The sequence below is a fragment of the Elephas maximus genome, chromosome 1 (genome assembly GCF_024166365.1).
Source record: "Elephas maximus indicus isolate mEleMax1 chromosome 1, mEleMax1 primary haplotype, whole genome shotgun sequence".
Classification (NCBI taxonomy): domain Eukaryota; kingdom Metazoa; phylum Chordata; class Mammalia; order Proboscidea; family Elephantidae; genus Elephas; species Elephas maximus.
In genome coordinates, this window is record NC_064819.1 from 43,130,754 (window position 1) to 43,157,009 (window position 26,256).

A 26,256-nucleotide genomic window follows, 5' to 3' on the forward strand; every position below is an offset into this window, starting at 1 on the left:
CACTTGTTTAGTGGGTTTTTTTGTTTTGTTTTGTTTTTACTCAAGTCAGTCTTCCAGTTTGCATTAGAACGTTTCATCCCATTTCCTTTAAATTACAGACAACCCGCTGTGGGGATCCGCGCGCTCCTCCGCAGTTCAGCTCGCTAGCGCATAAAGCCGTTCTCGCATAAAACCGCAATCTCGGCGCGTTTTCATCGACGTTTCCTAGGCCATCGCGGGCCTCGTAGCACCGAAGACGCTCCCGGGCTCCCCCACCTAACGGTGGGGGTGAGGCACCGCTTCCTTCGTCGCGCCGACCCGCAGCCTCTGGCCTTGCACAAGACACCGCGGATCCGGAAGTGGACGTGCGCGGCCCGGAAGTGGACTGCTCGGCGACCTGGGGCCGGCGGCCGCGGACTACACTTCCCGGAGTGCCGCTCGAGGCGCCTCAGGCGGGGGCCAGGGGGCGGGCCGACGCGGCAGCTCCGGACGTGCGGCATGAGACGCGCCCTCCCGCGGCCCGCGCTCGTCCTGCCGCCTTCCCGAGGGTCGCGCGGCGCTGGGCCTACGCGGCGGGGATCGTGAGGCCTGCTCACGAGCTGGGGCTACCGCGGCAGCGATGGAGGTGAGCGGGCCGGAGGACGACCCCTTCCTGTCGCAGCTCCATCAGGTGCAGTGCCCTGTGTGCCAGCAGATGATGCCGGCCGCCCACATCAACTCGCACCTGGACCGCTGCCTGCTCCTGCACCCCGCCGGGCACGCGGAGCCCGTGGCCGGGCCGCATGGCGCCGGGGAGCCGGCCAAAGGGCCCTCGCCGCCACGCTCCAAGAGGCGGCGGCTGTCAGAGAGCTCTGCCCTGAAGCAGCCCGCCACCCCGACGGCGGCCGAGAGCAGCGAGGGCGAGGGCGAGGAGGGCGACGACGGCGGCGAGACGGAGAGCCGGGAGAGCTACGACGCTCCGCCCACACCCAGCGGGGCCCGCCTCATCCCCGACTTCCCAGTGGCCCGGGCCAGCAGTCCCGGAAGGAAGGGGTCGGGCAAAAGGCCGGCCGCCTCGGCCGCCGCGGCGGGGAGCGCTTCTCCGCGGAGCTGGGACGAGGTGGAGGCGCCGGAGGAGGAGGAGGCGGTGGGCGATGGCGACGCGGACGGAGACGGCGAGGACGACCAGGGCCCCTGGGATGCTGACGCGGCCGCCGCGGCCTTCGGGGGCAGCGGCGGGGGGCGACCGCATTCCCGGGCGCTGGCTGCCGAGGAGATCCGGCAGATGCTGGAGGCCAAGCCTCTGGCCGATAAGATGCGTCCTGACGCGTTGCAGGACTACATCGGGCAGAGCAGAGCCGTGGGGCAGGAGACCCTGCTCAGGTCCCTTCTGGAGACGAACGAAATCCCCTCCCTCATACTGTGGGGGCCGCCGGGCTGTGGCAAGGTGAGTGCCGCCTTGACAGAAGGGGTACCGGGCCTTCATCTCTGATGTGTACTCGCCTGGAAAACTCGGGAACGGATCCAGCAGTCGAAGGTATTTGGGGTTCAGAAAAGGTGGCGTGCTGCGGTCTCCCAGGGAGTCTCCTGGGCTCACCTGAGAGTCCAGAGGCTCAGATACCGCCCGAGCTGGGGCGGTGCTCAGCCCGCAGGTGGAGTCTTATGTGCTGGAACAGCACCCCCCCCCGCCCATTCTTAAGACGTTTTCTAGTCGTCTTCAAAATTAAGATGCTTATTAATTCACAGGTTAACATGAATATGTGAACTCTTAGATTTGATCCATCTTTGTGTTCTACCACCCGCCCCCCCCCCGACTTTTAGTGACCCAGTTGTCAAGCAAAAAACATACTACAAAAATTGCAGAGGGACATTTATGTTCCATTTGTACATACATGGGTTCCACTTTGAATAAAATAATCAAACAGTTTTGTTATTTCTATGTCGTACTTCCTTCTCTTTCCTCTAGCTCTTGGTTTATTTTGTAAGACTGGTTTTTATTTATCCCGGAAAGTATATTTCTTTAACAGGACTACAGCGAAACTCTTTTACCTCTGAAGTCAGTTTGAGCTAGTATTTCAGTATGCCTTGTACTTTAGAAAAATAAACATCAGTGCATTTTGGTGTCCAGTTGTGCTTACTGTAGTTAAAAATTAACACAAGTCCAGGGTAGGGTAATCAGGATATTGTGGGTCTACAAAGCATGTTATTTTAAGGGCACTTGAAAGAAACTGGGAGAATCTAGCCTGAAGAAAGAGAAGACTAAGAGGTGTTCAATTTTTTTTTTTTTTTAAATTTGTAGGAAGGAGCAGAATGAGCACCAGTGAGTGAAAGGCAAAATACAGAATCAAAGTTTAAAGGCTCTCTCTTAGCTTTGAGGTTCAGAACCCTTATCATTTTTCTCCCAGGCTTCATCTCCAACAGCTTAACCACACCACCCTTTACTCCAACCAAAAAAAGCCATTGCCATCAAGTTGGGATTACAGTGACCCTACAGGACAGGGCGGGGCTGCCCCATAGGGTTTCCAAGGAGCAGCTGGTGGATTCAAACTGCTGACCTCTTTCTGAGCAGTCAGACACTTAACCACTTTGTCATCAGGGCTCCAGCCAGTTCATTGGAATGCTTCTACTCTTATGCATTCATGCTTTCCTTCTGACTGAGAATAAATCAGATCTATCCCAGATAACCTTTTACGATAGTAGTGGTGGTGTTGACATCTATCCCTGTGTATTACTTTGTAACCCCATTAGAGAATTGGGTGGTGGTGTTCTTACTACTTGTCAGTGGGTTCTTTTCATACAATGTGAGAATGGATAATCAGTTGGTGGTCCCAGATGTCAAGAAAAAGCCCCCAGGGAGATGAGGGTGAGCTCAGAAAAGCCAGGCAAGTGACTGAGCAGGCCTTGCTGCTCAGCATGATGGTTGGTGATCAGGCGCAAGCCTAGGCACAGTCCAGTTCCAAAGGTGGGTAGGCTGGGGTTTGGTAAAGAAGCAGCTGCACAACCTTAAGAAAAAGTGCCACGTTTCCTTCCAGGAGCCAATTTGTTCCTGTTATTGGACAGTTTTCCCTTTTTCTGATTCCCATACTTATTATCATGCTCCTCACAATTGAAAAAACACCATCACTATCAAGTTGATTCCAACTCATAACAACCCTATAGCGACCCTTCAGGTCAGAGGAGAACTGCCCCATAGGATTCCCAAGGAGCAGCTGGTTGACTTGAACTGCTGACCTTTTGGTTAGCAGCCATAGCTCCTAACCACTGTGCCACCAGGGCTTCTTTGCTCACAGTAGTAATACAACAGCATGTACATATTTATCAACCACCTGAGCAATGCTTTCCATGGATCTCATTTGTTTTCTGATAAGTACTAACATGAGCAAAGTGCTGTTACTTCATCCACTTTTAAAGTAGACAGTTGGCATGCAGTCTTCTTAAATATTAGGTAGCTGTCATTGGTCTTTCAACTCAAAAGCTAATTCATTCACTATTTTCTATTGGTGGAGGGGGAAGGTTTGCAGCTACACTGGTGAGCTTCCAGTTCAGCCTTAGTTCTGTGCAGTCCAGTTCTACACTTGGGTTCCTTTAGCAGCAATGCTTTCTTGGGTGGAGCAGGGAGAATTATTTTTATCTCTTTGGTGAGAGATCACAGCTGTCATCCAGACTGCTAAATGAAGACAGCCGCTCTTTTTACTGGGGTTCCAAAGATCTTAGAGTCCCCAAGAAAAGGAATCAAAACAGGTTAAATACAAAGTAAAGGTTGGGATTAGCTTAAGGTTTAGCTGCTTTCCTTTTTTATTGGTAATGTCCTTGTTTTTAATTTTTAAAAATGTGTAGTGAAATTGCAGATTATATGTGTGCTGCTAGCATTCTTTGCTGTCACTAGTTAAACAGTGCTGATTCTCCTTGTGTTAGTACCCCTGGGTGCGCTTCTTTCTCTGTCATATCGGCTCCCTAAGCTCTGTTGTCATCTGTTCTAGACCACTCTGGCTCACATCATCGCCAACAACAGCAAGAAGCACAGCATTAGGTTTGTGACTTTGTCTGCGACAAATGCCAAGACAAATGATGTGCGAGACGTCATAAAGCAAGCTCAAAACGAAAAGAGCTTTTTCAAAAGGAAAACAATCCTTTTTATTGATGAGATTCATCGTTTCAATAAATCTCAGCAGGTATATTATCTTTCTTCTACCTTTGGACATTGCAGACATCAAATACATGTGAAATAACTTTGACAAGTATAAAGCCTTGTGCACATGTTAGGTGCTCATTATCATTATCGACTCCATCTACAAAGAAACAGAGACTTGTCAGCCTATCTGCCTCAAGCCTATTTTTCTCAATTTTTTTGTGTGTGCGACCAAAAAAAAAATGCATTCTTTATCTGAAAATGAAATGGTTGGCATTTGGATCAAGTTTCCAGTTTTTGTTGTTAGGTGCTGTCGCGTCGATTTAGACTGCTAGCCACTCAGTGTGACAGAGTAGAACTTGCCCATAGGGTTTCCTAAGCTTTATAGGAGCAGAACTCCAGGTTTTTTTCTCCAGCAAAGCCTCTGGGTGCGTTTGAACCCCCGATCTTTTGGTTAGCAGATGAGCGCTTAACCATTGCACCACAAGAGCCCCTTCCAGTTTTTAGAGATTTTTAATCTATATTTGTAGTCATAGTGAAGTTTAACTTGATTTTAAGATCATTATTTGAATATATTTTCTTTTTTTCCTATGAAGTGTTACTTTTTTGTTTTCACACTTAAAGAGTCTATAGTCTCTGTGACTCCAGGCTCTTATCAAGGTGAACATTACAAGATCCAGTAGTTCCTATTAATTTTCTGACTTTCTGAAATAACAAGATACATTTTTATAAAGAAAACCACTCAATTCTTCCTAAAGAGACATTAAAATTCTTTTTTAGCTAGAATTTTTTCTTCGATATTTATATTTTGTTGCAGTTTTACAGCCACCCACCCACTACAGCCACAGATAGAAATATTTCACAAAACCCTAATAAGCTTTTTTTTACTGATTTGAATCTCCTTGAATAAACAGACCATTTGGAGTTCTGATGGGATGCTAGCACTCTACCTTTAACATTGGACCATTGACTCATGTTAGTATTTCTTCCCCTAAGACACCATCAGGTAGAATACAGTATGACTGCAATAGAAGATGGTTTTGGAAATCAAGATTAATGTTTTGGTATTTTCTCAGCCTCTTCTGTCTTGCTGTGCTTAAGTTACATACCATTTCAGCCTTGAGAGAAAAAATACTTCTCTACATAAATGATTTTTGGTGAAGCTAAATTGTCCTCAGCACTATCTGCCTACCAGTGAGAGACCAGGCTGAGACACTGGTGTCCAGAAGACACGTCTGGACTTAAAAAGCCAGGGCTGCACTCCCCAAATGTCACACTCATCTTCACAGTGAACTTGAGAGATAAAAGTTAGGAAAAGGGAGGCATTGATAGCCAACTTACATAGGACTCTGCAGGTTATTGTTAACTGGAGTCAATGTCTTCTGTTTTCCTCCCATGATCAGGACACTTTTCTTCCTCACGTGGAATGTGGGACGATTACTCTGATTGGGGCCACCACGGAAAACCCTTCCTTCCAGGTCAACGCTGCTCTTCTGAGCCGCTGCCGGGTGATCGTTCTTGAGAAGCTTCCAGTAGAGGCAATGGTGACTATTTTAATGCGAGCGATCAACTCCCTGGGAATCCATGTCCTAGACTCTAGCCAACCCACTGACCCTCTGAGCCACAGCAGCAACAGCACTTCTGAGTAAGTTGGTTATGCCCTATCATGAGGGTGCACACTGCCCAAAGAATCTCTTGGCAGGGGGCCAGGAAAGGCTGTGGGAGTCAATAGGGAGAGACTAGGGACAGGGAGAAGAAAATGTTGATCTAAGAGTGATGAAAATAAAAGAGGAGGCAAGTGCCAGATTATACCGACAAGTATATGACTGCAAACATTTCTTTTAGAATGCGATTTTAATGCTTAGGCCTGTAATGAGTGTGTCTACAGTTCTTCAGCCTTTAACATTGTCTTGCCTTCTATCTTAGCCCTTGGATGTTTGCTTTTGTGCTTAGGGATTTGGTTCTTAATTTATAAACCTTGTGAGATTTGTAATCAGATTCAAATTCCTTTTTTTTTTTTTTTTGCTCTTTACTGTTCTTTTAAAAATATTAATTAAAAATGTAAACATTAGCACACAATTCTTTAAACCTTTTTTTTTGCACATTCTGAAAGTCAAACTGAATTCAATCAAAGTAATGTTAACTGAAAATGGCCATCTGGGTGCTGTCCCTTTCCTTTTGGTGATGTGTTTCTGTATCATGAATAACGAGTTTATTAATACAAAGTGTGCATCACCAATAACCAATTAGATTATTTGGGTCAGAAAATTTTTCTTTTTATTTATATTAAAACATGTTCTTCAGATGTTATTTATCTCATTACTGAAATAAGCAGTGGAACATAATCTGGTCTGGGAAGAGGCTGAGCCCTTCCTCCTCCTCGCACTGTGTGCACCACAGCTGCTGGTGCCTGTCCTGAGGCTAAGTCCTGGAGACACTTTTCTGTGGGGATTAAAGTACAGGGCATAGCTTTAGCTTGGGGTTTAGGTTTCAACATTCTCCTTATGCATCTGACCTCTCCCATTTGCTCCTGTCTCACATATAAGAAGAATTTTCTATGCCTGGCACCAGCCTGGAAGCATTTGGCTAAGGACCCTCAGGCAGAACGAAGTATCCTTGTTTTAGAATAGATTGTGGTGGGCTAGCCTTCAGAATTGTGGCCAAAAATAAGTGATGGACATTTTTGTGTTGTATTGATTTTGTCCTAATATTCAAGAGCCCCTTGTAAGCTGGATGCTTATCACTGCCTGACGGTGGCTATTGCTAGCCCTTCCTATCTAGTATAGCTTTTCTTTAAACAAAATTTTCGTTATAAAACTAATATAAGCAAGTAATAAAAATTGAAAGAGAAGGGAGAAAAAAATTCCTTATTCCTAACACAACCACTCTGACATTTTGTTGTATTTCCTTCTAACTTTTTTCAGTGTGCTGGTTATCTGATCTATCTACAACATTTTATCCTGTATTTTTACTTATTTAAGGTAATTTTTATTTGTTTCATGCCGTTGTTTCCTGCGATTTAGTTTTTCAGATACCCTCAAGTTTTCTCCTCTCTCCAGTCACTGCCAGATTATTAAATTATGGGTCTGAATTTGGAACGGACCAAATAGGCAGTAGCACTTTGAGCTCCTCCTCTTAAAGTGTAGGGCTGTAGCAGAGCTTTGAACCTGTTGGACCAAATAGGCAGTAGCACTTTGAGCTCCTCCTCTTAAAGTGTAGGGCTGTAGCAGAGCTTTGAACCTGTTTGTTCTGATTTGAACCCCTGCTGAGAATTTACATTTCCATCCCAGATCTGCTGAATCACCGTCTACATTTTAACAAGATTCCCAGGTGATTCTTATGTATAATAACTTCCTGGGAACTTGTTAGAAATGCAAATTCTCAGCAGGCTTGTGAACTGGGGAACCTGTTGGAAGCCCTGTTCTACAGTCTAACAGCCTCCCCAGGTGATGTGTATGCATATTAAAGCTTGAGAGGGTCAAGTGAAAGATTTAAGATTTCTTTTTGGTTACTGAAACTAAGAGCCCGATCTAAAAGAGAGTCAGTGATTTGTAGATTACTAAAATTACATTTCAGTCAGAGAAAACATTCCATATCCAATAGATTACTTCTTTTGCTATCATTAGCAGTTGCTTATAATGGATTTTAATTATGGCTTCTCATTCTCTTCTCACCATCATCCCTAAACTTGTATCTTGTTTACTCATTTATATCCCCCACCTTACTGGGAGCTTGTCTTTCTTGCTCGTATTCCCAGCACCTAGCACCAGAAATGTTTTTTTAAAAACCCAAACCCACTGCTGTTGTATTGATTCTGACTCATAGTGACCCTATAGGACAGAGTTGAACTGCCGCATAGTTTCCAAGGAGCGCCTGGTGGATTTGAACTGCTGACCTCTTGGTTAGCAGCTGTAGCACTTAACCACTACACCACCAGGATTTCCAGCACCTAGCACAGTGCCTGACGTACGATGTGGGCTAATAAATGGCTATTAAGTCAGTAAATCCTAGCTTTCGATATGGGAGACGTAATTTAATTTAGAAGGGTAGAGGAAGGGAATTATAGACCAAAATAATGGATGATTGGCCCATTGCCCGGGTATGAAGAACCTTTGTCTTTAATGCTATTACCCATCTCATCATCAGCAAACAGAATGAAATTAAAGAGTATTAAACTTTGCTGCATTAATAAGGCTACTTGGTAGCAATCCTGATAAGTTAGATGTCAGTAGGCCATCAGAGAGCTCTTATGTTATGTGTAATTTCATAATATAAGTGCCTGCCACCCCAGCTGCTATGTATAAATCAGAGTAGATTGTATTGTCTTTAAGCTGTTTCAGGGGAAATTTTACTTTCAAATGCCTGTTGACAAGCTTCAACTATGTCTACCTTCTTGTGGACATAAGTCAGTTCGGGTTATACTAATGTCACTGGAATAAAGGACTTTTAACACCAATAACTGCTTTCTCTGGGAAGGCATGAGTCTACATTTGAATTCTTATGTCCCATTGTACTACACTGTATGGCAGCTAGAACATTTACAGAGAAATTCTAGACTATCCCCGCTGTGCATGAGAGAAGATTGGTAGGGGGACTGGACTCGAAACCAATCACACTGACACAGCATCCCAGATTGTACTTGAGAAATTGTGAATTCCCATAGTCTATATGTGTACATAATAAATTCTGTCTAAAACCAATCTGTCTAGACTGACATAAAAGTATTCGGGATGTCTTAGTTATCTAATGTTGCTGTAACAGAAATACCACAGGTAAACAGCTTTAACAAAAAGAAATTTATTCTCTCACAGTTTAGGAGGCTAGAAGTCCGAATTCAGGGCACTAGCTCCAGTGGAAGACTTTCTTTCTGTCGCCTCTGGTGGAAGGTCCTTGTCATCAGTCTTCCCCTGATCTCGGAGCTTCTCAGCACAGGGACCCTGGGCCCAAAGGATGCACTCCACTCCTGGCTCTTCTTCCTTGGTAGAAATGAAGTTCCTGTTCTCTCTGCTCACTTTTATATCTCAAAAGAGATTGACTCAAGAGACAATCCTATATATTATGTCCTGCCTCATTAATATAACTTTCTGTAATCCTGCCTTATTAACATCATACCAAAAAAAAACCTGTTGCCGTTGAGTCGATTCTGATTCATAGTCACCCTATAGGACTGCCCCATAGGGTTTCTAAGGAGCACCTGGTAGATTTGAACTGCCAACCTTTTGGTTAGCAGCCAAACTCTTAACCACTGCACCACCAGGGTTTCCCGTTAACATCATAGAGGTTAGAATTTACAACACATAGGATAATTACATCAAATCACAAAATGGAGGACAACCATATAATACTGGGAATCTTGCCCTAAAAACTAAGTTGACATACATTTTGGGGGGGTGTAATTCAATCCATAACATTCCACCCTTTGGCCCCCAAAATTCATGTCCTTGCACCATTGTAAAACATTCACCCCATCATATCGTCCCAAAAGTCTTAAATCAACTCTAAGTCCAAAATCTCACCTTTTTCAAAATTGCTTTTCATCTTAATCTAAAATACAAGTTACTGTCTTCCAAAGTACAGTGGTAGATATTTCCATTACAAATGGGAAAAAACGGAGGGAAAGAAGAGATTATGGGCATCAATCAACTCCAAAGCCAACAGGATAATTTACGTTACCTCTCAAGCCTTGAAAATAATCCTCTCTTTTCTGAGACCATTTAGACAGCAGTCCTGCCCTCCAGCCTCTAGGCGTTGGCCATCCTGTCTGGATTCTGGGTGGAGGCCTCTTGGCCCTGGGCTTCAGCTCTGCCTTCTAGGCCCACTGGGATGGCAACTTGGCCTCATTCTCCTAGTCTACCTGTTAAGCCCTAGCAGGCCCTGTTCTTCTGCCCCTTGGTTATGACAGTCCCGCCCTCTCAGCTTTGGTCAGTGAATCTGGCCCCGTCCCCCTGGCACTTGTGAATGGCCGCCCCACACAATGAGTTGGTGAAGATCTGACTCTCTGAAATCTGGGAGACTGTGGCCTTATCCTTTGAGGCCCAGCAGGTCTTGGTTCCACCCTTTGAGACCCCAAAGGTCATGACCCTACCCTTCAAGACCGAGGCAGCTCTGCTTCCTGTGTTCCTTTCTCTTCAACTTCTGGTGTCTTGGCTTCTCTGCAGGAAGGCAGGAAGGCTCTCAGCTCTCTCACTCTTTGGGTCTACATGCCTAACTCTACCGACAAGTGCCGGGAGGCATAGGGTTTAATTTTTTTCCCGCTCTTATTAATTTAGTAGAAATTGACAGTTTTGCCTGTGCTAGGCCTTGGCTGAGCGTTGAAAAGAGCATGTTCTTGTGCCTTTAGAGAGCTTTGTTATATGAGAAAGGGATAGGCGAGTGGGTTGGTATGCAAATGGCACAGGGGCGGGTCTCACCTCCTCTAAGAATAGAAGAGAGAATCGTTAACAGCATCAACAGCCCAAGGCTGATTCCTATGAGGCAGAGGTCAGACTTGCCTACATCCTCCAACCGACCCTCCCACGGCACTCCACCTCTCTGCTGGGTTTGATGATTGGTTGCAATGTCCACACAGAACTCACAGACCATACTCACAGTCATGGAGTTTATTAGGGAAGTAACGGGTTACAATTCAGGTGCAGCAGTGCTCAGGATATAGTTCTTCGATCAGGAGGAGGTCAGACATGCCTCCACCCTCAAACCATCCCTTCCATGCCACTCTGCTCTCCTGGGTTTGATAACTTATTGCAGTGGCCACACAGAACTCAGAGACCATATAGCTATGAGGTTTATTAGGGAAGTAACAGGTTACAATTCTCAAGTTCAGGAACACTCAGGATACAGTTCTTCCATCAGGACAGCCTCATCTCAGCCGTGCTGCAAGCAGGCCTCTCTCTGATTTTGGGCTGATGCAGCCTCTGCCCTGCTTGGGCAAGAGTTATAAAGCTCTTTTAGCTCTGCGTATAAGTGCCCAGAGACACCCCACCCCACCAGTAAGCCTCTGCCCAAAGGTGCTCAGCTCTAGCTCTGTGGGTCGGCAAACCTGGCTCTGTCAAGTGCCTGGAGGCACCCTGCTCCACCAGCAAGCCTCCTGCCCAAAGGCACTAAGGTTTCTTTTCCCTTGGCCAGGAAGCCACTATGCCATCTCCTGCCAGTCTGCTTGTTCTGCTGCCTTTCCTGCCGTCGTTTCTCTGCTGATGTTTTCTCACCATCTTGCCCTCTTTAGTGTTACAGCTCTCTTTCTGTTTTCTGGGTCTAGGAGGGTATCCGTGCAGGGATCCCAGATCCAAAGGACACGCCCCACTCCTGTCTCTCCTTGGTGGTAGTGAGGTCCCCCCCGGCTCTCTTTTAATACTAGCAGGATGGCAAAATGAATTAATCCCCTTGTTAGGGTTCCATACACCTGATCTACGTTATTAGCAAGCTATCTAATCCCCTTGGTGGGCCACAAGCCCTCAGTTGCATAGTCCCACCAGTCTTTTGTTGGGAGTTATAAGACCATGGTGAGAAAGGCCGTATACAGGCGATCCCTCACGTCGCAGTCGGCTTATAGGGACGTGCTCTAATAGAGTTATACGCAAGGAGCAGTGGGGTGTAGAGAAGAGGCATCTAGAATGTGTGAGGTCAGATATTTCACATCTTTGGACAGCATGGTTCTGCTGTCTCACCAGTTGCTGTTGAGTTCATTCAAACTCATCAAAACCTCTTGTGTGTCAGAATGGGACTGTGCTCGTGGGGTTTTTGATGGCAGAATTTTTGGAGGTGGATCTCTGGGTATTTCTTCCAGGGTGCCTCTGGGTAGAAAAAAGAATTTCACCTTCTCGATGAGGCTATGCTGAAACTGAGTTTAGAAGCATAAACCAAGTTTAACTGGATGAATTAGAAAGCTGATTTTGGCAAAGGATACAACCTGTGGAAAAACGTAATAATGAGCACGATCCGTTCGTTGTGGTGGGATGGGAGAGTGGTATGAGGGAGTGATGGTGGACGAGGTCAGAATATTAAAGAGCTTGTGTTCTGGGGTCAGCAGTTGATGTGGAAGGCTATGAGAAACCATGGAAAGATTTTGAGCAGGAAAATGTCATGCCCTGATGTACATTTCAGGAAGCTCACTGGCAGTTTGGAGAGGGTTGGTTGGAGGGAGCTCCCACAGGAGGCAGGAAGGCAAAAGGCTGATGCAAAAGACAGATACATGCAAAGGACTTGAACAAAGGCAGGAGCAGCAGAAACAGAGGAGGATAAAACTGTGAGAAACAGTGAGCAAGTAAGGTCTATGGGGCCAGGGTGTGATGAAGCTGTACAAATGAGGGGTCCGAGAAGCTCAGATCAGGGTGGCTCAGTTGTCCTTTGAGCAAGAGACAGGGAGCAGAAGGTGGAGGGTGGGGGTAGAAAATGTTGCAGAATTCAGTTTGAGACTTGTTCAGCTTGTGGGACCTTGAGCAGATCCACATGGAGAGGTCTACTAGGCAGGTAGATACAGACCTCAAGAGAACAGTAGAAAGGTTTGAGACAGAGATTTGGGAGTCAGCAACGTTTAAGAGAGAGTATACCCCATGCATTTGAATAATTCTCCCAGGGAGAGCTGAAGAGAGCCAGGAGCTACGGGTGATAAATTGAGTACTGTCAGCATAAATTGGGTGGGAAAGGAAGAGGAGCCTAAGGAGACAGAAAGTCCAGGAAGGAAGGAGGAAAACCAGAGGGAGCCCTTGAGAGGAGAGTTCTAGCAAAGAAAGAGCGCTGGGGTTAGGCTTGGCTGCCTGTAATGGAAACAAATCAAATTACTTGTGGCATAAACAAGGTAGAGGTTTGTTTCTTGTGTAGAAGTCTGAAGGTAGACAGGGCATGATGCTGTATCATCAGAGACCTGGGCTCTTGTTTTTCTGCTCCACCACCCCGAGCACATGGCTCTACTTCATGCTCTGAGGAGGCTGCTGGAGCTCGAGCCAGTATGTTTGCATTCCAGGTAACAGGAAGAAGTGTCAAAGAACAGCATCCCCTCCCCACTTTAGGGAGATGGCTGCGAACTAGCATTCCACACTTACTTGAGGTGGTGGCTGCTGAGAATTAGAGGGGCAGTGGCTTAGAATGTAACTCGGAGGCTCTTCCACAACAGTCAAAGGCTTCAGAAAGGTCACAAGGAGATAGAGGAAATGCATTATTGGATTCAGCATTTGCCCGTTGATGTCTTCAGAACCATGTTGGTAGAGTGGTGGGGATAGACTCCAGCCTTCAGCATGGGAAGGAATGGCTGTAGGGGAAGAAGGAGGTAGCAAGGATAGACAGATGTCTTAAGCAGTTTGGCTGTGAAGAGAAAGATACAGGTAAGCTGGCAATCTCTGTTGAAGTACTTATGCCATAGTTCCTTGGTTTTTATGGGTAACAGAGTGTATTTTGCACTCTAAGCATTTTGATCACATGATTCAAAAAGAAGCACATGTTCTCTGTGTTCTGGCTCAGTTTTGGAGGCCAGGAAAAAAAATGAGACGGGCCTGTTGTAAGACGAGCTTGTGCTGCAGAAATGAGAAGGTAAGATAGTGTTGAACCACCCTGCACTGCTTACTGCTTTGAAGGGTGTAGAGTCCCAGGTCATCTGAAGGGTCAGCTCTGTGTGGACCAGATGCAGCACTTAAGATTGTGGAGATGCAGAGAATGAAATGAGAAGCAGGACCTGCCCTGTTACTGTCTATCTTGGCAGAGTTCCAAGAGCTGGTTGAAGGATGCACAGTGGCTTCTACAGTGTGTCTAACTAACTGTGTAGACCACGGGGCTTCTACCTGAGGTGCTGGGGCGTTTCCCTGGTCGTCATGAGAGGGGAGCCCCAAACAAGATGGCTATATTTTCTTTTTTTATGTTTTTCCTGCCTCTCAGTCTTTTCTAACACCAAATAGAAGGATAGTGGGACACCAGAATAGAAGGTATACCTTCACCAGAATGAGTTGTGAGTATAGATTTTAATAATTTCTCTTTAAAGTGTTTTAATTATATGTGTATACATTTAAAGCTATATTAATACAATGAGTTGCAGTTTAGGCAACTCTGACTCATGGTGATCCCACATGTGTCAGTGTAGAACTGTACTCCATAGGGTTTTCAGTAGCTGATTTTTCGGAAGTAGATTATCAGGCCTTTCTTCCAAGGTGTCCCTGGGTAGACTTGAACCTCCAACCTTTTGGTTAGCAGCTGAGCACATTAACCGTTTGCACCACCTAGGAACTCCACATTAGTATAAACCCCATTGCTGTCAAGTGGATTCCGACTTATAGCAACCCTATAGGACAGAGTAGAACTCCCCCATAGGGTTTCCAAGGAGCGGCTGATGGATTTGAAGTGCCACTTTTTTGGTTAGCAGCTCAGTTTTTAACCACTATGCCACCTACATTAGTATAGGTTATTAAAATGATGACATGGAAACACTGGCAGCCAGGAACAGAGACCTCATTGAGTTGGTATTAGTGTCCTAGGACTGCCATAACAAAATGCCATAGACCAGGGAGCTTCAAACAACAGAAACTTACTCTCTCACAGTTTTGGAGGCCAGCAGTCCAAAACGAAGGTGTCAGCAGGGCCGTGATCCCTCCCAGGGCTCTAGGGGAGAATCCTTCCTTGAATCTTCCAACCTCTGGTGGCTCCTGCTGTTACTTGGCTTGTGGCCACATCACTTCAATGCCTCCATCTTCACATGGCCTTCTTCCCTGTGTCTCTATGTCTACTCCCTTTCTCTTTTCTAAGGACACTTGTCTTTGGATTTAGGGCCCACCCCAAATCCAGGATCATCTCAGAATCCTTAATTACACCTACAGGGACCCAGTTTCCAAATAAGGTCACATTCATAGCTACCGGGGTTAGGACCAGGATGTATCTTTTTGGGGCCCATTATCCTATAATGGCCCCTACCAGATATAAGGTACAGTGTGATAAGGAAGGACATGTCCTCCATGGGATTAAGCAGGAAGGTGGCAGAATCTGTGAAGTGTATATTCCCTCCTTGTGGAGACAGTAAGTTTTATGTTTTGCTTTCCCTACAGTGATAATGGAAGCAGCAGTATTTGGGCTCTGCCCTGAAGATTTGCTATTCTGGAGAGTATGCTAATAAAATTATTCTCTTCATTAACCATGAAAATATCTAACATTTAAACATTTTGCATATATTATCTCATTTAATCCACAGTATAGCTCTGTGAAGTAGATAGTGTCTCCTTTTATAGATGAGAAAACTGAGGCACAAAAAGGCTATGTAACTTGTCAAACGTCACCCAGTTTGAAAGTGATGGAGCCTAACTCCTGAGCTACCTTAGTTGCTAGAAGGGATCTAGACACCAAGTTAAAATTAGGGTCAATGCTACAGTAAGTGTTAACATTCTGACCTTTCTGGGTTCTCTGTGTGAGGCTAACAGTATTCATTTGTACAGGGAACAGGGACGAAAGATTGCACGGTGTAATTATCTCTTGCCTATTTCCCTATGTTGTTGTGTGCAGTCAAGTTGATTCAGACTCTACGTGACAGAGTAGAACTGCCCCATGGTGTTTCCAAGGCTGTATGTAATCTTTACAGGAGCAGACCTCTAGGTCTCTTCTACCACTGACCGCTTGTGGGTTCGAACCACCGACCTTTTGGTTAGCAGATGAGAGCTTAACCATTGTGCCACCCAGGCTGTTACGATGATACTAAATTTCGAGCATTCTTTCCCCAAGGCAGATTTTGCCTAACTTAATTCTAATTTACCTGTGAGAGGGTATCTCCAGATGGAAAATATTTTGTAAGTTTCCCGTTAAAATTTAATGCCCAAATTAAAAAATAATGTTAAACTCTCCAGAGTAGGGTTACTCTTTCAAGATATTTTGTGCAATAGTTACTATTTGCTGAGGAGTTTTACAAATCTATCTCCCTCTCCTGAGATCTCAGGGTATTTTAGCACATCTTCTTTTAATAGTCTTTAGGACCATAGCTAGCCTAAGCTGGGGTTCCAGATGTATTGGGTGGTAGGTAGAACCTCTTCAGCATCCTGCACAATGTTCTTACACTGGATTTCAGTTTTGTAATTTCATCTGTATGGCCATTGTGATTGCCCTCAGCTGCCTCCTTCTATTACTTGAATAGAGTTGTTGACAGATTCATTTGTGTATAAAAATACACTCCCTCATTTTGGCCAGGGGTGAAATTTGAAATCTGTTTCTTATCCAAGGGGAGGAAGGAGGATGGAGCAGTGGGTTCTTGGTTCAAAGCACTCAGCTCTGGTTGTGTTGTCACGGCACCCCCATCCCCCATGACTTCAACCTAATGACAAAAGGCCACAATAGAACAGTTTGTTCTTTGGTTAGGAGTTTTCCAGCGAAAATATATACCCATTTTAAAAGGCTTGTTATTCACAGCATACTTTTTAGTATGGAGCAGTCTGCTTTTCTCATAATTAATAGGCTTACTCCCTGCCTTTACATGAGGACTAATGGAAATGGGGGCAGTATAGTAAGGACTAGACTGTGCAAGACCACCCATCTTGTAACCGTCCCAAGGGCACCATGTGCCGTAAATAGACACATAGGGCAAACCAGCAGAGTAATGTCAAGGTAGTACACGTGACTTCTGCCCCCTGCCCCTTTGTCTGCGTTTTTTTGATGTAATATAATGTGTGTATGTGTGTGTGTGTTTTAAGTGATATTCAGAGTTCTGAGTAGCTCATTTATTTTTCAAAAAACTATTAAGTAAAACAGCAGGATGTGAAACTATACCCAGTACTATCCCAATTTTGTTGAAAAAACTAGATGAAAGGTTGATGGTTGCAGGGGTATCAGGCTGCATAAAGGAGATTCCAACAACAATACATTAGCTGTTGCCCTCTCTAGGTGGTGGCAGTATTATGTGTTTTGTTTTCTTTATACTTTCCATACAGTATAATTTTTTAAAAATGAAAGTTGCCCTGTGAGGTTGTGGGATAGTTGTAGTTAGTCTATTCATTGTGTGTATATTGCGTGCCTGTTATCTACCAGGCACTGGGGATACAAGAATAAATACATCATGCTTCCTGCCCTGGAGCACGCAGTACTTAGTCGGGGGAGAGGGATGACATGAACTCAGCAGATAGCCAGCTCTGGTGAGGGCTCAGTCAGTTACTAAGGCAGCATTGATTACGGCCCCTCCTTTACTTCTTTTTCTTCCTACAGAGTGTCGTACAGGCCTTTTATTGCTAGGAAGTTTTCCAAGAGGGTGGAAGGCGTTGCGTTAATGAGTTCCAAGACTGAACTGAGATTTTGAGGCCTTCCTGGTTCACCCTGTCTTCCCCTCTCCACAGTGTACAAACAAAAGCCATGAGAGTAATTCCTTTTCAGCCACATTGCAAGCCTATGCTCCCTCCTCTGACTTCGGTCCCTACATCTTCCAGAAAGTCTGCTAAACAGTATCTGATTGAGAAATGGCCCAAAGGTTTTTGAACATGGCCTCAGTGTCTGTTTTGAGTATCTGGCTGGGCATCTCTGTTGAGGTGGAGCTCTCTCAGGAAGGGAGAAGACTGGTCTCCAGGCCATGCTGTGACCTGGGACCCATGCGGTGGTGACATGAATGATGAGAGAGTCATTCATTATAGAGTGAAGACAAGCCAGGCTTTCAGTAAATAGGGGAAGGAGACGACCCAGTGTTTAAAATCATAGAACTAAATCTTCTAGTGAGTGAAATAAAAACTGGCACTCTTCCAGTCAGTCACAAAGGCAAGTAGTATGGCTGTAAAGAATTCTGTATTGACTTTTAGAGGCAAGATGAACCCCTCATGATCCTCCCTCCTCAGCCCAGCCCAGCCAGTGCCTGTGCAGTGTTTTCTAAGAAGCTAATTGGAAAGGCCCTGATGACTTACTAATTACTACTGATATTTTTAGCCGAAGGTTGGCAATGGCATGAGTGAGCTTTGAAAAATTATTTTTTTTGCTTCACAAATGTGCAGCTAGCAGCTCAGCCAGGAATTAATAAGACCTTTCTAAGTACCTAAATACATTAGCTATCTTGTTTAACTAGACTAGGAATAGAAACTTTTGCTGACTTGGAAACTAATCATAGTTAGGCCTTCTTTATGAAGGTCCAAATTTAGAAATGTAATCGTAGAATCTTAGTCCTGATGTTCCGAGCCCCACAGCTGAGTTCTGGCAGTCTTCTGATTGATTCTAAGGCAAGTGACCTCTGTTCTCTGTGTTACCATCTGATGATTAATGTCCACCATGAAGCAGTCCACTGCTATTCCAGAGACACACTGCTAGGTCCTATTGCATGCCCTGATCATAACCGGGCCCTCGTTTGTGATCTGTAAGACACAGAAGTTAAACTATAGGGTCTCTAGAGCCATTCAGAGCTGACATTCTGATGTGATGCTGCCCCTTCCCGTGTTTCCACACAGTGTTATAACATACCTTTCTTTTTAGACCTGGGCGTAGTCTGGAGCTACACTTTCTGTATACTATAGTGAGGTACCGGGAGAACCTGGTGACGTAGTGGTTAAGAGCTATGGCTGCTAAGCAAAAGGTCGGCAGTTTGAATCCACCAGGTGCTCCTTAGAAACCCTATGGGGCAGTTCTGCTCTGTCCTATAGGGTCGCTATGAGTCAGAATCGACACTACAGCAACGGGGTTATAGTAAGGTACTAGCGTTTTTAATAAAAGTTTTCACTAGAAGCTGCAAGTGCCCAACTCTTGTAGGGTAGAATCAGAGAGACCATGTGTTAACAGTGACTTTCCAAAACATTCAGTGTCTCCTTCACACGTGATTATATGTGAGTGTGCTTATATCTCTGTGTGCTTATACAGTGAAGTACCCTTGTGGTTTATAAGGCCGGGTCAGTTCTCTGTTCTGATAATGCAAAACCATGTTAACAACATGAGGTAAGAATGAGGGGCAAACTGCCTGGAACCTAAGGTAGTTTGTCAGTGACCTTCCTAAGAAGTGTGAGTCAGTAAGTTGTGCTGCAGAATGAAGAGTGTGTGATGTGCATGTGACAGTAATCACCACTGGTTGTGTTGCAGGCCGTCCGTGCTCATAGAAGATAAAGCTGTGGACACGCTGGCTTATCTCAGTGATGGGGATGCCAGAGCTGGACTAAATGGGCTGCAGCTGGCAGTTCTGGCCAGGTTAAGCTCAAGGAAGATGTTTTGTAAGAAAAGTGGGCAAACCTATTCTCCCGCTAGAGTTCTGATCACGGAAAACGATGTGAAGGAGGGGCTGCAGCGGTCCCACATTTTATATGACCGAGCAGGTAAGTCACTGAAAGGTGGAAAGAGTGAAACCCTGATGGAAGAAGTCGTGTCCGTATGTCCTGCTTTCCAGGAGCTCCATGTTGGTAATAGAAGTAAACCCATACAGAGCTACCCTTCAGAGAAGTGGCATCCTGACCATTCTTAACAACTGTGTAACACAGGAGCTGCACTGGCCGGATTGAGAGGTGCTGGGGTTTGACATTGCAGGCTTCAAATTTTATCTTTTGAGGTAGTTAGATACCTTTTCACTTACTCTGTGATGGCACCTTTTAGAACACAAGTGTCTTGAAAAGCCTGTTTACTCAGATAACAGTGAAGCATTCTTATGGTCATTTACAATGGCAGTCAGTGATAAGAGGACTGTTACGATAAGTGACTTATTTTTACTAGTTTTGATTGAGAATTAAACCCCTAGAATCTAAACTAAAAACTAAGTTTATATGGAGCTTTTAAAACGAAAGCTTTTTAAAAAATTAATTTTGTGTGCCCATATCTGCTGACGTAGAATGACGCTTACAAAGACCAAATGTGATACCAGCTCTTATCCAGTCGTAGCCTGGCAGGATTCAATGTCATAAGCACAACACGTTTATATCTTTTTATAGAAGGAGAAGGTGATGAAGATAGCATCACACAGATTAGGCTGGACTTACACTTATATGTTTGTGTGCTTCTGGGTAGAGTTATATTGCAGTAAGTGGGATAGGATTTCCACATCTTTACAAGCTGCACCAGAAAAGGAAGCTGATAATTGAACATTCCAGTGTATCATGTAGGCTGAACCATATTTTCAGTATTCCTGAAGGCTTTCTGATTACAGAGTACTTCTTACTAGTTAGAGAAGGGGTGGAGGGGTTTACGAGTGACCTTTGTCCGGGCACTGCCTCGTCATGAGTGAGCACTGCAGTCTTGGTAAAGCAAGTAACGCTTTTCGTGTGGTGATTGTTAATCAGTGCAGAGGACACATCAGACACATTTGGTGAAAAATCCTGAGACGTGTGGAGCTACCTGTCTGCATTCTGGTGGGGATGTGCCCCTTGGCAGGGCCCTTATCCTAGCACAACCCAAGGGGTTTGGGTGACCACTCTTCTCGTGCTGGCGAATGTCATATGAATGCTTGACAAGTCTAGAGAACAAAGCATTCTGGGTGTAGAACCCTACTTTAATTTTGGCCAGAAATAAGAATTGAAGATAGGAATAAATACAATATTTAAGAGGCAGAATTCCCACATGCTGGATTCTTCATTGCTTCTGGGGTCTTTCCCCCTTCTCTGCAGTGTCCCCCGTAGACTGTCTTCTTGTGACAAGACCAGCTGGAGCTCCTTCTTGCCGTTTTATCAGACTGTCAGTTAAAAACCAGAGAGCTACCGTCTACCATAACAATAAAAAAAAAAACCACTTACTCATTGAGTATTTTAAATACATTATCTTTTTTAATTCTCAAAATAGCCTCACCACCCAAACCAAACCTCTTCCTATTGAATTGATTCTGACTCATAGGAACCCTATAGGACACAGTAGAACTGCCCCATAGGGTTTCCAAGGCCGTGAATATTTATGGAAGCAGACTACCAAATCTTCCTCCTGCAGAATGGCTGGTAGATTCAAACCATCAACCTTTTGGTTCACAGCTGAGCACTTTAACCACTGTGCCACTAAAAAAAAAAAAATAACCATTCGAGGTAGCAATTGTTATCATCCCCATTGTCCTAAGTTCACAAAGCAGACTGATTCCAGGAACTGTTTACTGGTGCCTCCAAGTCGAGCTGTCATGGTCACTGATGGCCCTTTTGGAGCCCTCCTCACCACACAGAACACTGGTTTTTACTCATAGAGCCTCATATCCTGTCCAGGGGAGCCAAGCATGTTGGGGGTCTCCTCTCCAGCTGTGTGCTGTCCCAGGTAGAGCTGGGGCCATGAAGGTGGCTGGGAGTACAGGCCTTGAGAGCGCCACATTCTGCAGGTCTGTGTTCTGCCTCACGTGGGCACACCCCCTCCACCACCATAGCACATCTGCTCCCCAGGAGGTCTGCAGACCTCAGCAGTCCTGTCCCCAAGACTGCCCTACTGGTGCCGTTCTGTAAATAGGGGTGGTAGGAGTATCGCCCTGGAAACCTGTAAGGTGTTACTCTGGCCTTTTCGCCACTCTGTGGAAACAAAGATCCTTGCCCCCAGAATATTTATTTCTTCTAATGTCACCTAAAAACCCACTGCCATTGAATCAATTCTGACTCATAGTGATCCTACAGGACAGGGAAGAACTGCCCAATAGGGTTTCTGAGGAGCGGCTGATGAATTTGAACTACGAGCCTTTTGGTTAACAGCCATAGCTCTTAACCACTGTGCCACCAGAGTTCCTAATGTCAGCTAGTATGTAGTCATTTGTGGGATCCAGTAACTAGCTCAGCTACTTCTGCATCAGAGTGAAAATTTTCCACATGAAAGCAAGTTCTCTACCATGCATTGAAGTCAAGTTCTGACATGAAAAATGTGAAATTTCAGATTATAAAGCAGTATAATAAAAGCAAAAAGGGAAGGTAGCATAGAATAAAATAATACCTCACACTTATATTGCACTTACTTTGTACCAGGCATATATTATTGAAGACTCACAACCCTACACGGTGGGTACTCTAACAGTCCCCAATTTTCAGATGAGACGGCTAAGGCATGCAAAGGATAAGTAACTTATCCATGGTCACATAGCTAGTAGTTTGGAGTTCAAACCCAGGCTGCCTGACATCAGAGCCCATGCCCTTACCCGCTGTAGCCAGCTGCCTGTGCTGCGTCCGCCATAGCCCACTGCTTGCGCTGGGCCCCAGTGAAGGTAGGAGAAAGGAGTGACCCGTGTCCATCTCCTAATTTAATTTTGACAAAGTGAACTAGCGGTGTTTTTTTTTTTTCTGTTCCCTCCATGTCCACGGGTGCCAAGCCTGCCCTGGAGGGGACTCACCGGTCCTCTTCCCGACACCACAGTCATCTTCAGAGAGGACGACAGCACAAAATTAGAGTTCCCAGGCTAGTAGGATAGGCTCCTGGGCCCAGAACCATGTGGATTTCGCTCGGGACACTGTCCAGCCTTTCTCCGTGGTGTGCTTTAACTTAGGAAGCCATGGGCCGGGGGAAAACTCATTCTGTCAATCTGCCCACTGGGATGAGCCCTTGTGCTCTTGAGATGGGAACTGCCCAGGCCTCTGCAGTCAGCCCTGTGCGCCTCACTCTCTGGCAGGGGGCAACTCTGGCCACTCCTTCTCCTTCACTTTGAGGCAAGTGTGTCTGACTGGCAAGCTCAGCTACCAGGATTTGTGACCGGAGTCCACATGCGGTGGAAGCAGTTCCAGTCTGACCTTTTATGTTCGCTTGATGGTGACCACAGACCAGGAGCTTCTCCTGAAGGACTGAGACAAATAGAGAGGAGGCCCTGTGCCCTGTCAGGAGGGGGGTGCTCTGCAGAACACTCCAGAACATATAAAGGACTGCGCGTTTACAGAGGATTGTGTAGCCATGATTGTCTGCTCCTAAGTAGGTGTTTTTCTAAAACACAGTTCACTGATCTGCTTGCATGTGAACCTAGGGCCAGAAATAGGGTAAGATCTAGTGAGGAGAGAGGTACTGCAGTACCTCCCAAGTGAGAGGTGTCAGTCAGTCCTTCTGGGTCCAGCCACACTGGTTTCCTACACCAGCGGTGGGGGAGAGAGGTTTAAATGACACCAGCTGGAATGACACTTGAGGGACACATGGGCTGAGCAGCTGCCCTTACCACTTGACTCCCCATCATAGTGGCTACCCCCAGGCCCATGGTCTTTTTTCTTCCCACGGACAGCAAGGCTACCCAGGCCCATGGTCGTTTTTTTTCCCATGGACAGCAAGGACATGTGAAGGCGTCAGAACCACCCTCCCTTCCCTGTGGTTCTGGGAGGACCACCTTTACAAAGGGAGTGTCTGCTTGCCCTCCGGGTAGACAGCCAAGGGCTTTCTCAGTACCATCACATTCCTCTCAGTGATGACGGAGGTCCCAGAGAAGCCTACCACCCCCAAAGATGTCCATTTGGAGGCATATTCTGGTACTCTGTGCTGCTGGTTGGAATCAACCTGACAGCAGCGGGTTTGGTTTTTATTTGGTCTGGTATGCTAGGGGCATTTTTTTGCACCTTCCTGCTGAGCTGTTTGCGAGCAGCTGTCAAACTTTACTGTCCTCCAGCTTTCTGAGTCCATGTGTTTTGACAGAATTCCGTAAAATCAGCCAGTTGAATAATGTGGGCATCATTCTGCCCCGTGAGCTCTGTGGGCCCTCTGTCCTGTCACTCTCTGAGGTATTCTCTGGCGTCTAGGGGAAGAGCACTACAACTGCATCTCTGCACTTCATAAGTCTATGCGCGGCTCCGACCAGAACGCCTCCCTCTACTGGCTGGCCCGCATGCTCGAAGGAGGAGAGGACCCCCTGTATGTGGCAAGGAGGCTTGTGAGATTTGCTAGCGAGGACATAGGTAAGTGTAGTGGGAAGGCCCCAGAACCTGGTGCCCATGTGGGGTGAGGGGAGGTGTTGCCTGTTTGTGGCCCGAGAATATCTTGATATACCATGTGGGACAGGTAAGGAGGATATAAGAGGGCTTTTAAATATGAACTCAGAAGTTTATTTCTTGCTTTGTGTGTGCTTTTAAGTGTGGTCACAAAGTCACCATTTCCTGTTTCCTCTTTGATAACGTTTTTACTCAGAGTATTGAACTAAAAGAAAAAAAATTTTAATTTGCTTTGCAGCTAGGTGTTCAGATTTTCATTGGGTAGCTCCTGAGATAGGAATGGAAGATCTGGACACTGTTCAAAGAAAAAGATCAGAAAAGCTTTACTTTTCATTGGTCTTAATAAATGTTTTGTTTTTAAGGTATTCATCCTTGTGAATGTCTTATGACCCTTGTTACTTCTGTTTGTTGTACCCAGTTCCTTGTTTTTCCTACTATAGAGTTTTTATCCACAAGGAAACCATTCTTAGCACCCTCTCTTGTACACAGTAACCACTCAGTAAATAGTTCTAGAATAAATTAGTGAGATCAGAGAAAAACCAATCCACTGTGCTAATGGGATTGTTTCGGGTCAGCAAAGTCTATGTGTAGTGATTGTCTACTGTCCTGAAAGCACGTGCGCTGGTCGGGATGATATTGTGTGTTGTGACTTAAATTTTCCTTTGTCTCTGTATGTGTGGCAGGTCTGGCAGACCCGGCTGCATTAACACAAGCGGTTGCTGCCTACCAAGGCTGTCATTTTATAGGCATGCCCGAATGTGAGGTAAAGTAATCAGCTCAGTTCTTTGCAGTCAGCCCCCTTCTCCTGTGCTCTGTCCCTTTGTGGATTTGACTGTGTCAGACTTCACCACTAATGAATGAGCCACTGAAGAAGCTGCCCTCCTTTTTCACTCTCATGTTAGCTCTTAGGTCACTAGAGAGACGCGGGCCTGAGGCCATGTCTTCCAGCTGTTTTTAGGAGTTCTAGGGTCCAAAGGATGGGCTTCGGGCCTTCCGGGCGCAGAAGCATTAAGGAAGCTGAGCGGAAAGCCTTGCAGAGTTCACCTCCAAACAGAGCACCTTTGTGTTTATCTATTTTATACATTGGGGTTTGAAGAAAAATTTTATTTAACAAAAGTTCTGCAGCTTAAAAAAAATGAAAAGCACTCATCTAATTCATTCTGTCACCTTGTATAGGAATTTTTTTTCCTTGTGATAGTTGGCTATCCAGACTGTAGGCAAAACAGGGAAGTGGATAATAAAAACATGCTGGAAAACTTAAGAATTAGCTAAAGGTGTTGTAAAGCATACTGCAAAACAGAACCTTCTTGGCACCTTTGTGATGAAATGTTCACCTTCTGTGTTGTAGGTGCTTCTGGCCCAGTGTGTAGTCTATTTTGCCAGAGCCCCCAAGTCTGTTGAGGTATACAGCGCCTACAACAACGTCAAAGCCTGTTTGAGAAACCACCAGGGGCCTCTGCCACCCGTCCCGCTGCACCTGAGGAATGCGCCAACCAGGCTGATGAAGGATCTGGGGTATGGCAAAGGCTACAAGTACAACCCCATGTACAGTGAGCCTGTGGACCAGGAGTACCTGCCCGAAGAATTACGAGGGGTCGACTTCTTCAAGCAAAGGCGATGCTGACTCTTTCAGACTCAACAGTGGAAAGCTGTTTCTTTTTGGGGCGGGCCAGGGAGAAGGAGTAACAGATTGTGAAGTTGACTGCCTGGGGGAGTTCAGACAGACCAACAGTTTGTGCCAGAATTTTAAGAATTCCCTAAGTGGTGGCACAGTTACTTCACCTACATGTGTAGCGTTGGAATTGTGCTTGTTTGCACCCTGTGCACTGGTTACGCTTGTGGAAGTATCTGGCAGCCTTGTGCAGTTCACGTTCTAAGGAGTTATCTATTTTGTCATAGTATTTAAGTCATAACGTCATTTCAGAATTTCAGTTCTATAGGATTTTTTTGTTTGTTTAAAAAATGTATATTCTGGGTAGTTTCAGTTGGTTTAAAAAAAAAGGTAATTGTGATTTAATACTGCATAGTGTTTTGGGTATTTTTTTTATATGCAAAGGTCTTATGAACCAATAAAACTATTTCAAAGTACTCTTCAGTTCTTTAAGCTTTTTGCCTACCTGGGCTCTGAGATATATCTGTCGCTAGCACATTTTGGTAGCTAAATGATACTGTGAAAGAAAAATCATTATATTTGAGAAGATTGGAGAGCTTAGTGAGAAGTTAGTATGTCTTTTTGAAAGTCAATTTTAATTTTATTAAAGTGATGCATTCACACAGTGTCAGAAGGCTTATCCCAGAATCCAGCAGTCCCTGTGCATACCTCCTCCTTCCCCAGCTGTCTCTTCTTGCAGCCCATATTTCTAAATAATATATTCCTCTTTTACTTTCGATGTCTTCTGAAGTTAAATATGCCTCCACCCCCTCCCT

General features: G+C 45.3%; 1 protein-coding gene across 2 annotated transcripts; it reads left to right on the forward strand.

Moving 5' to 3' along the window:
- Positions 1-454: 454 nt before the first annotated feature.
- Positions 455-25,882, forward strand: WRNIP1 (WRN helicase interacting protein 1). Of its 2 annotated transcripts, XM_049882420.1 has the most exons (7): positions 458-1,405; positions 3,939-4,130; positions 5,491-5,732; positions 19,079-19,308; positions 23,641-23,796; positions 24,513-24,592; positions 25,178-25,882. In XM_049882420.1, exons 1-7 carry the CDS (start codon positions 599-601, stop codon positions 25,451-25,453), a joined length of 1,983 nt encoding a protein of 660 aa, XP_049738377.1. In that variant the 5' UTR covers positions 458-598; the 3' UTR covers positions 25,454-25,882. The 2 variants fall into 2 exon arrangements, with proteins under 2 accessions (XP_049738385.1, XP_049738377.1); XM_049882428.1 differs by lacking the exon at positions 24,513-24,592 and having other exon boundaries at positions 455-1,405; positions 25,178-25,333.
- The last annotated feature ends 374 nt before the right edge of the window (positions 25,883-26,256 follow it).